Source organism: Lissotriton vulgaris, chromosome 6 (assembly GCF_964263255.1).
Source record: "Lissotriton vulgaris chromosome 6, aLisVul1.2, whole genome shotgun sequence".
In the NCBI taxonomy this organism is placed as follows: Eukaryota; Metazoa; Chordata; class Amphibia; order Caudata; family Salamandridae; genus Lissotriton; species Lissotriton vulgaris.
The window spans coordinates 829890361-829906036 of record NC_141694.1 but is presented as its reverse complement, the minus strand read 5'-3'; the positions used below and the strand labels follow the sequence as shown (position 1 = coordinate 829906036).

The following is a 15676-nucleotide window of genomic DNA, read 5'->3' as shown; positions in this document are numbered from 1 at the left end:
GTAGGGGGCCAAGGTCCAAAGTACTACCAGCAGTTACTTGATACCTGCCCTGGGGCGTCCAGAGGCAGAGGTGCTGGACAGGATGGGAGCTCTGTGCACTATGCCAGTTGAAAGAAGAGGAGTCGCCTAAAAACAGGCTGAAGAGAGGGACCTGGGAACAAGTCTGGGAGATCCCAATTGGGGGCTTGATTCACCAAGGTCCTGGGAACAAAAAGGCACAGTCGGTTCATCAGTACCCGGGACGGGACGCTTGGGTGCAGAGTGGGAAGGTCAGATGCGCTGGGCTGGGCCAAGGGTCTTCTAGTTGTCGCTCTCGCCAGTTCAGGGTGCAAAGTCACTCAGTCTGTAAGCTTCTACATTGTTCTTTCCTGGCAGGTGAATTGCTATTATGTTTATTTTCTGTAGGATTGCCCACGTCCAGAGTTGCGGAGCTAGAGTTAAAAGTGCCACCGAATGCGTTGCTCTTTGTTTGTTTATGTAAAACATGGTGGTTGTGTTGTCTATTTCAATCAGAATTGTTTTTCCGTATAGCTGTTTTCGAAAGGCTTTTAAGGCTAGGAACACAGTCTTTTATTCTAGGATGTTGATGTGCTGTAGAGCTTCCTGGTGTGTCCACAGCCCCCTCAATTTGAGGTTGTTCATGTGAGGTCCCTATCCGATCTGTGAGGCATCTGTTATGGTCACTGTTGGAGTTGGTTGCGTGAAAGGTCTTCCTTCTGATATGTTCGGTTTGTTCCACCATGCTATTTCCTCCTGTATTTTTTGTGTGACCATCACTATATCCCTCCCAACTCCCCATTGCTTGTGCCCATTGTGCTTGAAGCCAATCTTGGCATGGCCTCATGTGTAGGCGAATGTTTAGGATTAAGTTAATGCATGAAGTCATCATCCCTAATAGCTTCTCCACTGTCCTCACTGTCAAAGCTTTCCCCTTCCGGTATAGTTGTGTCTCTTTCAACAGGGCTATTGTTAGTTTCTCGCTTGGGAACACTTTCCCCACTACTGCATTTATTCTCGCCCCCAAGAACAGTTTTTCTTGTTCTGGCTCTGGTGAAGATGTCTCCCTGTGTATGGAAAAGCTGAGCTGGAGTAGTGTATGTAATACTTGGTATATATGCTGTTTGCAGACTCTGTACCAGTTTGCCCTTACTAACCAGTCATCTAAGTATAGGTGTACATGAATTCCTTGTCTTTTTAAGTGTACGGCTACTGCTGCTAGACACTTTGTGAACACTCTTGGTGCTGACTTTAGACCGAATGTTAGCACTCTGAATAAGTAGTGTTTGTCGTTGACCACAAATCTTAATAGCTTTTTGTTTTTGCTGTTCATGGGGATGTGCAAATGGGCATCCTTTAAGTCCATAGTAGCCCTATAGTCCCCTTCTAGCAACATAGGTATTACCTTTTGCAGGGTTGTCATCTTGAACTTTTGAATCTTTATGAACTTATTGAGGAATCGGAGATCTAAGATAGGATGCAGCGTTCCGTCTATCTTCGGAATTAGAAAGTACGTAGAGTAATTTCCGTTGTTTCTTTCCTTGTATGGAACCAGTTCTATAGCTTCTTTCGTTTGTAGTTCTTGTACTTCTTGGAGGAACAGAGTAGTTTCTCCTTTGGAATGTACTTTCCTCATTGGGCCTTTGTTTAGAGGCGTTTTGACTATTTCTATGCAATAACGTACTGTATTATGTTTAAGATATGTTGGTCTTAAGTGATCTCGTTCCATTTTTGGAGGAAGTTATTTAGTCTGCCTCCTGCTGGTGTAGAATGTTGGAGCTACTGTTTGTTTGACGTCTGTCTCTGTGTATACACTCTGTGATGTTTCTGGAGTGTGTGTTGTGTTTGGAAGGCAGTCATTTAAATGCTGTGGGTGCTCCCCCTCTTTGCGGAAGGCCTCTTCCAAGGGGCGTCCCAGATAGGATTTCCTTTCTGGTTGGTATTGCCAATTTTGTTGCTGTCCTTGTTGTTGCCCTTGGTTTCCCCCTTGGTTACCTTGCTGGTATGTCTGATAAAAATTTGTGTGGTGATGGTTCCCTCTACCCGCTGGCCTCCTTGAGGGGGTGGTTCCTCTACACATGCCAGAGCCCCCATTGACCTTGTCGTTTCGTGGTCTTTCTTTAATTGGTTCAGCGTGTCATCCACAACGCTTCCAAAGAGCTGTCCCTTTGTACGGTGCGTTTAGTATGTTGTTCTGCACTTCTGGCTTGAATCCTGAGATCCGCAGCCATGTGTGTCTTTTTCCGTGATGCCGATCACCATTTGTCTGATTGATGTTTTAGGTGGCATCAAGGGCAGATTTAAAGCAAGTATTGGCTGTATTCTTCTCCTCCTCTACCAAGTGGCTTGCTCTCTTCTGGTATTGTTCCGGTCGAAATTTCAGTAGATCCCCTACCTCCTCCCCATGTTGGTATGCATGTATGTTAAGCAAGGGTATGCAACGTTTACAACGAAGTTTATACAACACACTACCATTACAACGCAGGCATTACCACGCATACTATTACAACGCATTGCGCTGGGGGGCGCTCTAGGATAGGGAATACGTTTAATTTTCTATCCAACACCTTCCCTAGTGTCCACGGACACTGGAGTTGGAATAGAAAATTATACTTACCACTATCCAGCACCTCTAAGCGCTATGCGTTGTAACGGTACTCGTTGTAAATACCGCGTTGTAAAGGTATGTGTGGTAAAAGTATGCGTTGTAACGTCATACATCCTTAAGCAAGGCATTAGAATTGGCGATGCGCCATTGGTTTGCTGTTTGGTGATCGACCGGTAAGCAGTGGTTGCAGACTGGATGCTGGTCGTTCTGGACATACTTGTGATAATTTTGGCAAAACTTGAATGATGTTTTGTCCATTACCAAGCACAGGGAGCCCCCTGTACGCGCATTACCCTTTCAATCGTTGACAAGGTTGTTGTTTCCACTCTCTGTGCCATTTGGCACCTCGATTCGAAGTCCGGTACCTTGAACCGCCATTCTTTAGGTTTCTTCCCTATTTTTAGTCGATTCTTCACTCCAAATCTTGGAACTCCTACCGTATTGATCCAGACCTAACGGCAAAAAATATTAATCTGAATATGGAGACCAAAGGTGAAGTTGACGACACAAGAGGAAACCAAACACCCTTCAACAAAAAAAAAAAAGAACAAGCATTAGAAATGCAATAGGTCTCGGGTTTTTTTGAGTTAGAGGAAATGGCCTTGTAAATGGCAATGTATTTTATGCATGTGTCTTGGAGTGTGAGCATGTGGTGTGTGTTGGAAAAATGTGTTTTGCATTTGAATATTAGCAATGGTGGTGTGCTGTGCTTTAACGCATTATCTTGAAAAGGTAAAGTGTAGCATAGAGCGATTGCTACAATATTTTATATTGGATGCATTAACAATTGATAGGTGCATTGATGGGTGGTGGATGTGTGTGCCTGTAGGAATTGTGCAGTGATGGCTGGTGGTGTGTGTGCTTGTGTGGCTGTGAAGCGTACAGAGATGGATGGTAATGCGTGTGCTTTGTAAAAGAGTGCACCGACACGTTTGTGTTTGGTGAAAGCGTACATTGATGGCTGTTGGTATTTGTGCCTGGTGAAAGTGATGTGTGTGCTGGTGAGAGGCTGGTGTGTGTGGGTGTGGTATGTGTGTGTGATGTATGTGTATGTGGTGTGGGTTTGTGTGTGGACCTATGTATGTGTGGGTGAACTTAGTTTTAGCGTTTGTCTCCCGCACACTCAGACAGTGTCCCTACACACATACACTGCTCACTCTGCACACCCACACTGTTCATTCGCATAGTCACACACTGTTCATCCTGGACACTCACACACTTTGCACCCTGCATACTTACACACTGTTCACCCTGCATACTCACATACTCACACACTGTTTACCTTGAACACTCGCAGCTGCAGTCACTGTCACTCCGCAGTCACACTCACTCTGCAGTCACTCGGCAGTTACTCTGCAGTGACACTCACGCTGCAGTAACTCTGGAGTCACATTTACTCTGCAGTCATTCTGCACTCGCACTCACTCTGCACTCACTCTGTACCTGATCTCACTCTGCACTCACTCTGTACCTGATCTCACTCTGCACTCACTTTGCACCTGCAATCACTCTACACGCACTCTCCAATCACACTCACTCTGCAGTCACTATGCAGACACACTCACTGCAGTCACTCTGCAGTCACACTCACTCTTTCTGCACTCTGCGCCTGCTCTCACTCACTGTGCACCTGCACTCCCTGCGCACTCACTCTGCACTCAGCATTCTGCACTCACTGCCACTCTGCACTCATTCTGTACTGACTGTTGGTACTTATCTACACACAGCACACAGCCCTCTACAGCACACAGCCCTCTACAGCACACAGCCCTCTACAGCACACAGCCCTCTACAGCACACAGCCCTCTACAGCACACAGCCCTCTACAGCACACAGCCCTCTACAGCACACAGCCCTCTACAGCACACAGCCCTCTACAGCACACAGCCCTCTACAGCACACAGCCCTCTACAGCACACAGCCCTCTACAGCACACAGCCCTCTACAGCACACAGCCCTCTTCAGCACACAGCCCTCTTCAGCACACAGCCCTCTTCAGCACACAGCCCTCTTCAGCACACAGCCCTCTTCAGCACACAGCCCTCTTCAGCACACAGCCCTCTTCAGCACACAGCCCTCTTCAGCACACAGCCCTCTTCAGCACACAGCCCTCTTCAGCACACAGCCCTCTTCAGCACACAGCCCTCTTCAGCACACAGCCCTCTTCAGCACACAGCCCTCTTCAGCACACAGCCCTCTTCAGCACACAGCCCTCTTCAGCACACAGCCCTCTTCAGCACACAGCCCTCTTCAGCACACAGCCCTCTTCAGCACACAGCCCTCTTCAGCACACAGCCCTCTTCAGCACACAGCCCTCTTCAGCACACAGCCCTCTTCAGCACACAGCCCTCTTCAGCACACAGCCCTCTTCAGCACACAGCCCTCTTCAGCACACAGCCCTCTTCAGCACACAGCCCTCTTCAGCACACAGCCCTCTTCAGCACACAGCCCTCTTCAGCACACAGCCCTCTTCAGCACACAGCCCTCTTCAGCACACAGCCCTCTTCAGCACACAGCCCTCTTCAGCACACAGCCCTCTTCAGCACACAGCACTCTTCAGCACACAGCACTCTTCAGCACACAGCACTCTTCAGCACACAGCACTCTTCAGCACACAGCACTCTACAGCACACAGCCCTCTACAGCACACAGCCCTCTACAGCACACAGCCCTCTACAGCACACAGCACTCTACAGCACACAGCACTCTACAGCACACAGCACTCTACAGCACACAGCACTCTACAGCACACAGCACTCTACAGCACACAGCACTCTACAGCACACAGCACTCTACAGCACACAGCACTCTACAGCACACAGCACTCTACAGCACACAGCACTCTACAGCACACAGCACTCTACAGCACACAGCACTCTACAGCACACAGCACTCACTCTGCACTCAGCATTCTGCACTCACTGCCACGCTGCACTCATTCTGTACTGACTGTTGGTACTTATCTACACACAGCACACACCACTCTACAGCACACAGCACACTGCAGCACACAGCACTTCTCAGGACACAGCACTCTACAGCACACAGCACTCTACAGCACACAGCACTCTACAGCACACCGCACTCTACAGCACACCGCACTCTACAGCACACCGCACTCTACAGCACACCGCACTCTACAGCACACCGCACTCTACAGCACACCGCACTCTACAGCACACCGCACTCTACAGCACACCGCACTCTACAGCACACCGCACTCTACAGCACACCGCACTCTACAGCACACCGCACTCTACAGCACACCGCACTCTACAGCACACCGCACTCTACAGCACACAGCACTCTACAGCACACAGCACTCTACAGCACACAGCACTCTTCAGCACACAGCACTCACTCTGCACTCAGCATTCTGCACTCACTGCCACGCTGCACTCATTCTGTACTGACTGTTGGTACTTATCTACCTACAGCACACAGCACTCTGCACTCTACAGCACACAGCACTCTACAGCACACAGCACTCTACAGCACACAGCACTCTACAGCACACAGCACTCTACAGCACTCTACAGCACACTGCACTCTACAGCACACTGCACTCTACAGCACACTGCACTCTACAGCACACTGCACTCTACAGCACACTGCACTCTACAGCACACTGCACTCTACAGCACACTGCACTCTACAGCACAATTTCCTTTTATGTATTAATGGGAAAAAAAGGCTCATCTTTTAAAAACGTTTTTGTTTGTTCCAAAAGGGGTCAACCTTTGACTGCAAACATAGTTTCAATACATCTTAGTTCCTGAACTGCAGTCACTGTGCTAAAAAAAATGCCACTTGAGTTCGAAAGAGGATAGCTATCCGCAAAACTACGCATGTTTTTCATCAGACTTTTTTTAAGGATTTGAGCGCCTGACATCAGAGGGCAGTAATTAAACAGGACTGGTAAGTGAGGATTATAATCAAGTGGATAATACTAGTTTAAAGTGTGCTTTCAGTGGGTGCAAGTGCACGGATGGAAGTCTGCTCCCCCTCCCCCTCCATTGCTGCATCTTGTAATTGATCAGTATATTGGAGTTCAAAACTCAGGCCAGGTCATAAAGTTATCCGTGAGCACAGAACATAGACTGTTTTTGACCCACTTAATTATGTCGGTCCCCCACTTTTCCAGGGCTCGCTTTTATTTTACATCACAACGCAGCAATGAATGCACCTATCCCTTGCTTCTTGAGTAATTCATAATGTGCTTAGCACCCTCTTCCCTGCCCCCTACTTTTAAAAAAAAGGCACGTCCGTCGGATTAGCACCTGGGCTGGACTCATCTGTTAAGTGATTTACTGCGGCTTCAGAGCTCAGCGCTGCCCTAGTTCTCGGAATCAGGAACAGTCTTTGCAGCGCTAACGCCGGGTCGATTTTAAACCGTGCATGTATTCAACTCCTTCCCATGTGCTGGGAAAGCACAATTGTTGAATATAGTCCCTCTAAATACATTATACGTAACAAAACCGGTTATGACGGCGCTCGGGGACGGATTGCCTGCCTGTGGAGGAAAGTCCGGCGCGTGCTCATGAAAAGTTCCATGGTGGGGATGATTCGCGAAGGCAATGCCGAGGGTCGATGCAGAATGGTGTAGATGAAAAACTATGCTATCCCAATGGCACAAAATCGCGAAAAGCCTGGCACCTGCCTTCAATTACCGGCACCTCTGACAGATCGTAATTGAGAATTTATGGCATTCTCCTGGGCGGGGAGACAGCATGCGCGCACTTACAGCTCAAGAAAACTACAGTCGTGAATGCGCGAACGGACCCTGACATCTGGTAATTGGGAATTTATGGGATTCTCATGCGCGTTCTAGCACGGAATATGCAGGAAGTACAGAGAGCAAAATTCCTAGGGCCTATTATGTGAAGCCTTACAAAAACACAGCCGTGAGAGGACAAATTGCCATGCAGATGGCACAGAACACCACGAAAATTCTCGCGCACTGAGGAATTTTTACTTCACTATTCTGAGCCCCTTAATACGGCTCGGAGCTCCGCCCCACTGCTGGCGCAGTGGTGACGTAGGCCGAGCCCTAAAAAGGAGAAATACTACAATTTTGGACCCAACCACTAGATGGCAGAATAATGCACAGCAGGTTGAATCCAGAAAAGAATCACGCTGCAAAAGTACCAATTGGGGATACGTTTTTAGGGAAGAAGCACTGGCACAGGGGACCTGGATGGCAGAGACCCTGTGCACTACAATTGAAAACACATCAAAACCAGGCATAAAAGTGGGGAGTAACCCTGCAAAAATAGGCACTTTCTCAGTTTGGACCAGGTGCTGTTCAACTATTTGCACCCAGATCCCATTGTAGGCATACTACTTTATTGCCGACTTGCCACATTTTTCATCACAGAATCTGGTCAGTACTCCCAACTATAAAAGTAGCTTCATCTCCTGAGGCTGCACATTCTCCCCGTATTATTGTTCTGTCAATGAATGCCCCTGTTGCCATGGACGCATATGCCCTGTGACAATTGATACTCAAATCCTGGTACTCTGTCGCACCTCAAGAGGTCTCAGCCACAGCCACCTGAACAGCTCTAAGTGTTAGTGTCTGTGTAAATGATTGCTTAGGAACACAGACAAGCACCCAGCAAGAAAAGTAAGACTTTGCAGTAACACCCAAAGCAGAACCTTTTCACTACCCTTGTGCAGCAGACCAGATGATAAACATGTTGAGCACTGTAAGAACCCTTATCCTAGTTTGGTGCAGATGCTTTCAGTACACACCAGAGTATCCAGACTGTCCCCATTAGGTAAAGCGCTGAATTTCATGTAGTGTAAGACTACATATACATTTTACTGAGCGACTGAACCTTTAGACTACAAGCTATATATCTTTTAAGTTATAACGTTGTCTGAACATACTTATTGTGCACCATTCAAGTGCAACCTACACTTTTGTTTCCATCTCATACCACACTTCAAGAATTTCTGGATTGATTGTCCCCCTTATCCAGACAGTCAAAACCTAAAGAGCAGGTTCTTAGCATTCAGAAGCCTTACTATCATACAAGGTTCTTGAGGTTTCGAGAACATTAAGCAATATTTGTTAAAAGGATTGCCCAGTTGCTCCCCAGTTACATCGTCCCCAGAGAAATGTCCTGAAAAAGTGAAAGGTCAGAGAGCAGGGGCTCATCACCTTCAAACCACCAGAATATCAACAAGGGCTAAATCCAGGTATGATTAGGGATTTTCACGTTCAATATTCAGGATATAGATATACATATCATGAACACGGTGAGGGATCCCATTTGTATATTCATGTGGCATACTAAAAAAATATTTTGTGCAGCCTTTAAGGATTGGTGCTTCAAAATTCCTGAAGTATTGAGCGAACCAGGGAGATCAAACAGAACCTTTGAAGGGCTGAGGTTCCTTTTACCAGTTTCTTAACTAATGTCACATTTTAACACATTTTTTGTATACAATTTGAAAATTCTTTCTGAAATGCTGAAACAAAACATACTGCTAGTCTTTGAAGAAGCATACCTGCTCCAAAGCCACAATCTGGAAAGATGGCATCCCTTGATGGAGTGTTTTTCCTGCATTTAGTGCTTTCACAAACATTTCCAAACTGTGTGGATCCTTGCAAAGTAGTGCTGCTGAATGTTGATTGTACTTGCTAAGAAGAAGGCACAACAGCATATATTCATCCTTCACAAGGACTGCCGGCTCATTTGAGACTTTCTCTAACAGTCGATCAATGGCAGGCAGCAGCTCAGAAAGCACCATCTGGAAAAAGAATCAAATATATCAGTTGGACAATGTATGTAAAAGTCTTTCTAAACTAGCTGCTATATCTTACTGTAAACATAGCACATTCATCTGAAATATACCCACAAAGAAGGACATTTACAAACAGCAAGTCAAGTTAAAAAGCAAGCGATTATTATCGGACTGACAGACTATTGAGAGTCTGATCAACAACAGAGCAATAGATCATAAAGGTAGAAAGGGATGTTTAAAATACATTACCTACAAGCTACAACATAAGTAAAATTGAACCTTGCTAGCCAAGACCTCAAACTAAGGTTATTCTCACATATTTTAAAAAATGTGTAGGGTTCCATGTTAAGCTGTGACACTGCTTCTATTACTATGCAATTCCTAACTTTTGTGTTTAATTAGACAACGATTTGGGGTCTGAAAAGCTGCACTCAACCTACTACAGTGTCTGGTTAGATTTTACAGTAAGTTTGCAAAATTGTGTGAGGAGTGGTGGACAGGGCAAGTTCAATATTAAGGGCATCTGATTTGTAGTGGTCTCCGTGGTTCTTTCTTATTGGAAAAGCCCATATAGTAATTTTCATGATTCGATTTCTACAGTTCTTTACTTCTCATTGAGAACTTCTTTTAGTTGGTTTCATGAGGACATGGGTGCAAGCATTTTAGTAAAATCTGGTAAACCTATGACATTGGCTTTTATTAGGTTTGTTTTGGGTGTTCTGTACAGTAGGAGTTCCACAAGCTCAATTTATGAGGGCATCAATTTGAGAATGTAAAGATGAACAATGCCAGAGATGTTCCCAAGTTTTCCATCTAGGCTCACGTGTTCTATTATGACCCTAAGGTAAGGTACAAGATAAAGGGGAAATTGTAGGTTCAAAGATCTCAAATGAGAAGGATGTGTGTAAAGAATAAATGGGGGACATGAAGCACTAGGATTTATCTTTTAATGTGAGCCAGAAATTAAGAAATGCTGCATGTGTAAGCAGACAAATCTAACCTTTAATCAACAGTGAGAAGCATGGGGTTACCTTGGAGAATATCTGTAATCTGAGTATGTATCAGCAGATTATCCAAGATAATGTGTGGCAAATGCATAAATAGCAAATAAAGTGGTGATCACTGGTGCTGGTCACAAGAGATTTTTATTTGGCCTTGCAGGAATTTAGCAAGGTTCATTTGTTGAGTTAAATGTAAAAGAAAAAAACAGCTTCATTTATGCATTTAACAATTCTAAGATTTTAACCAATTAAAAAACAACTGTCTTCTGAAAATGTTTTTAAAAAGTCTCTCACCTCACTGTTAACCTCCTGAAGAGTTTGCATCAAGATTTTTGCAACATAAGATGGGATACCACCGATCTTGATACTCTTCAGTAGAAGTTCCAAGATGGTTGATAACTTCTGCTTTGATTTCTGAGTAGCTGCCGTCTGCAACTCATCAAATATGGTTCCAAGAGCCTGTAGTAGACAAGGAAATAAAATGCAGTCAATATTTTGAGAAAAAACATGAATATTGATGATTTTCTGAAAATGTCAGCCAAGCAACACAAAACTGCATGTACAATAGAACATGCATCATCTGGGTAAGCTAGAGAGCTTGCAGAATTCGAAGACACTATGACAGAGAATGCTATGTTAACTAGAATCTGGACTTCTTGTCCAAAGTAGAAGCACTCTAACTTTGGATTCGGACATGAAAAAGCCAAGATACCACTCAGCAGTCACGGATTTAGGCAATATCACAAGATTTTGGAAATTAAATTGTTACGTAAATTATGCAATGAAGAAAAAAATAAACAAAATCAAGCCAATCTCTCTTAACAACACTTAGAATCTCACACCTTATGGTCTTGTGGTATTGGACCACCAGCAATCACCAGCTGCTCGATGACCCCCCAATGCTCCCCCAAAAAAAACGAACCACTAGACCATTGCATGCTGGTACCAAGCTCAGCAGTCATGCAAGGGCTACATTTGGCCTTCTTGTCAAGAAGGAAGATTCAACTCTAGAAATAAAACTAGCAAGCCCAAGATCATAGGATCATATTGTGGTGACTCATCAGGATGCCTACATCTTGTGAAGCAAGAGTACCACCCTTTAAATGGGTGGGAATGAGGAAAATAAAGAAATACGGAACAACAATTGCTTCATATGGTCTTTCCTCATCCAGGAATAGCAAAAGGATAAGTCTTGAGAAAGCCTGCCAATGAAAAAGAACCATCACAACCTCATTGTGAAGCTCCAACAACAACCATCTATTTAGTTTATCTGTTTGATTGTTCCTCAAATCCAGAACTGAATGTCCTCACAAACTGCCCACAGCTAGTGTTCCCTCAAACCAAAACATAAAAACACAGCTGCTGTTTTGTTGATAAACGAGCATGTTAACAGGAAGGAAAGACTTTGGCTCCATTAAAACAATCAAGAGGTAAAGGACATTTATGTAAATGGCTCTGTCTACTTCGGCCCACAGGTCAGAAATGTGCAAAGAACCCCATGCAGAGCTCCACTCCAACTTAGGTGGATACATTGAATCCTTGACTAAGTAACTGGGCCCAATATAAAAAATAAAAAAAGACAATAAAAACACTCCGCTCTTGTTCTTAAACTACAAATGCTTTATGAAACTGGCATTCTAGCTATTTAAATCTTGTTCTTGACTTCTATTGATGTCCTTGATTAGCAATGTCAAAATAACCTTTTTCGCATAGCATGCAAGATTACAGTTATATATTCAGGCGTTTTTCTTTTTTTATTTAAAGTGCCACAATAGATGCACATTTCTCTTTTTAACATATGCGCAAGTGTACTCTTCCTATCCCTCTATTTTATAGTATTATGTATTTTGGTACAAAATTAAAGGTCGAAACACAATCAGACTAAATAGAGTCTAAATATGTTACTAAAACACATGTATCTGTACTCCTTGATTTATACATTATCCTCATTAACACGCATGATCAGATGTTACCAGGATTTACCTGACAGATGTATCCAGGGTCGGCGATGATTTCTTCAGCCTTCACCAACAAGCCCTGTACCAGAGAATGGAATGGAGACTCTTTGACCCCGCTCAAACACTGGAGACACACAGTGGCAGCTCTACGCACTTCACGTACAGGGCTCCGTAGATTAATCAGCAAAGACACCACCACTGTATTGAAACAGAGACAACAATAAAATCACTGCTTTAGTAAGACATTATTCATGATAATAAAGTCTTTGCCAGCTGAAAAACAAGAATCAACTTGTGGGTCTTCAGGGGCTTTGATTGTGAATGACACATGTATGCAGATCATTTGAGTGAGAAAGGAAGAAGAGAAAGGACTTGAAAGCCCCGACTACTGATGACTACAATTAAAACTATGACTGGGTCATTCTGGTACATATGAATAGAAGGAGCTAGTTGGCCTTGAACAGTGACAAAAAAGCCTCTTGGCATTCAGTCTTATATAGACTAGCATTAGGTTTCCTCCAGAGAACAAACTCTAAATGGCACTGAATGTGGAGACTATATACATCTTCAACCTGAAGCCTTGCAATCACCTTCATCTGGCTCTTACACACTCTTGTTTGCTCCCAAAAGAAATATTCATATTTAAGGTAAGCATCTTCACATTACTGAGATCGTTCTAGGATAAGAGCCTGACTACCTCCCAGAACTGTTCAATGGATACAGGACAGGCAGATCTTTAAAATCAACCTTGTGATTGTACCAGACTGACAAAATTAAAATGAACATACTTGGGACGCAAAGTAGTACTTTAGGGTGCCAAAAAGACCCCTACAACACTGTAGTAAGAAACCAACAAAGACTGAATAAACTGTGTAAGAAACTGAAACTATGTTGCAGTTGTCCCCCCCCCCCCCAAATGTTGCCCCTTTAGAACTACTAGATGACTGTTTTTAACCCCGACAGTGGACCAAGGCCTGCTAACCAGACCTCAGTGCTCTTTACCCTAAAACAAGTAAAGTCCAATTGTAACTCAAGTGCCATGGACTTTAGCACCCCTGTAAGTCCCTAGTAAATGTTACCCCTGGTTCCTAGGGCTTGGGTACTTAACATGGTCTTATGCCAACTGAAGGGACCCCCCCACACAAATTGCATGCACACTGCCATTGCAGACTGCATGTCATGGTGCAAACCATGAGTGAAAACATGACATGGCACACTCACTGTGTGCCAATGCCACAGTCACTGCATGTAATATATTTAATCCGTACTTACCTAAAGTTTAGAAAAACAATCCTGTAATTAGTTTGCCAGTGACCCTATGCAATGTATGTTTCTCCACTATAATAACATTACCGCGTTCAAGTATCATGGCAAAAATCTGACATCTGTATTTTCTAGGTTTCTGAAAATTGCTAACACGAAAAGTACTTAGCTGACCCCGAAGATCTTGGTGTCTAAAATTACATAAAAATCTGTTTTTGGTTTTGCAAACTGGTGTTGGATTTCCTTATTGAGAGCGTGCCTTTTTCATTGACTGTGTGTGCAACAAATGCCTAACTGTCCCCTTTGATAAGCCTAAGGCTGCTCAGCCACACTACCACAAATAGGGCACAGTGGGATTAAATAAGCAAGCTCCTGTACACTAGTAAGGAATACCTGGAGACTCTTCACAGTGCACTTCACTTTGGTAAACTATACAGAGAGCCAGCTTCCTCCAGTACAGTTTAAGTTATTTACCTTGTTCTTTTGATGAAGACTGCCCGAAGCCACAGCTACCCATGATTGAGCTAAGCTATGATAAACAAAACCGGACTGGGCCTCAGTAGGGCTGGAAGTGTATTACATGATGAAGTCTCACAACCACACTAAGTACTACTTCCCATGTCTTCACTGCATGGTTCCTGAAAATGTCAGGAGGAATCAAAACACTAGATTTTCAAAACCTTGCCAGAGTCGGTGTAGAAAGCTGGGTTTCTATTGCAGTAACCGCCCCCACCCCCACCCCTTTGGCCAGTCTAATTATACACTTTGATTTGATGTGCCCTGGGTCTCTGTCAATAGGGTTCCTGCCAATCATGTTCCCAAGGCCGGTGTTCTTTCAAAAACTGTACCTCGTACCCCCAATTGGCAACTCTCTGGCCACATGTCAGTCCTTTATAAAAGGTACCAAGGGCACTGTGGCCAGGGAAGGCCTCTAAGGGCTGCAGCACTTATTGTGCCACCTTAGAGGCCTTATACCTTGACACACACACACACACACACACACACACACACACACACACACACTGCCATTGCAGGCTGCGTGTTTTGGTGCAGAACAAAGTGAAGAGTCGACCTGGCCCACATCCCTGTGTGCCATGCCTACAACCCACTGGCCTGGCATAGGTCAGCCACCCCTCTAGCTGGGTACACTATACCAGTGGTGAGGGTACAAGTGCATGAACCCTGTACCCCTACAGTGTCTAGAAGACCAATTCTTAGACATTGGAAACGCAATAATGCCATTAAGAGTAAATGGTGTTGGGAGTTTGTCATTACGAATTCCAAGGCACCATAATGGCTTTACTGAAATCAGGGAAGTTAGGTATCAAATTTCTTAGCACATTAAACCCACACTGAAGCCAGTGTGTGATTTAATGAAAAATGCAGTCAGAGGGCATCTTAGAGATGCCCCCTGAAAAAGGCCAGCCTCTGCTGGGTTCCCTGACTGGTACACATCAGCCTGCCACCTCAAGACACGTTTCTGGACCCCTGGGGTAGGAGCCTTTGCTCACTGAGCACAGAAACAAACCCTTTCCTGGGCGGAGGTAGTCACAACTCCCCCAGGTCAGGAAGAGCCATCTGTGGCAGGGGAGCTTCGAAGGCCTAGCCGACCGCAAGCCTCTCCTGCTATCAGTAGCAGGCCCCCTTCCAGTCTCCCCTCCTGTTTGGCGGGAAGACAGGTGGGAAAAATTAGGCAGCCAAGAAGGTGTGACCACCTCTGCCGACCCCACCCCTCAGGTGGGGAAGGCGAGGTGAAGCCCACTCTTCAGTGCCCGCGAACTTGCAGATGGCAGGCACTCTTCAATCAAGATTAGGGATTGTGCCCACTCCCCCACTTTGGGTGAACACACCAAGGGTGCAGTAACCCGAAGGTCAGTAGCCCATTGGCTACAGACCTCAATACCCCTAAAACGCCCCCTACATACAGTATTTAAGAAGTCAGATTCCCGCAACCTAAGAAGGACGACTAAAGAAGTAGCCCAGCAGAGGAGACAGAGAACAACTGACTTGGCCCCAGCACTACCGTCCAGTCTGCTGTTTACAGAGATCCTGCGCCAAAAGTCACCACCTTGTCCTGCGGCCAACAACCTCCAGAA

At 45.0% G+C, this 15676-nt stretch overlaps 1 protein-coding gene across 1 annotated transcript in view; it reads right to left on the bottom strand.

Annotated features, from left to right (window-relative positions):
• Positions 1-15676, bottom strand: part of HEATR1 (HEAT repeat containing 1) — a 411542-nt gene that overhangs the window by 171325 nt on the left and 224541 nt on the right. Inside the window, exons 21-23 of the mRNA XM_086926859.1 lie at positions 12343-12515; positions 10654-10818; positions 9122-9364 (exon numbers count right to left, since the gene is read on the bottom strand). Coding sequence (XP_086782985.1) covers positions 9122-9364; positions 10654-10818; positions 12343-12515 — 581 coding nt within the window. The remainder of the gene's footprint in view (positions 1-9121; positions 9365-10653; positions 10819-12342; positions 12516-15676) is intronic.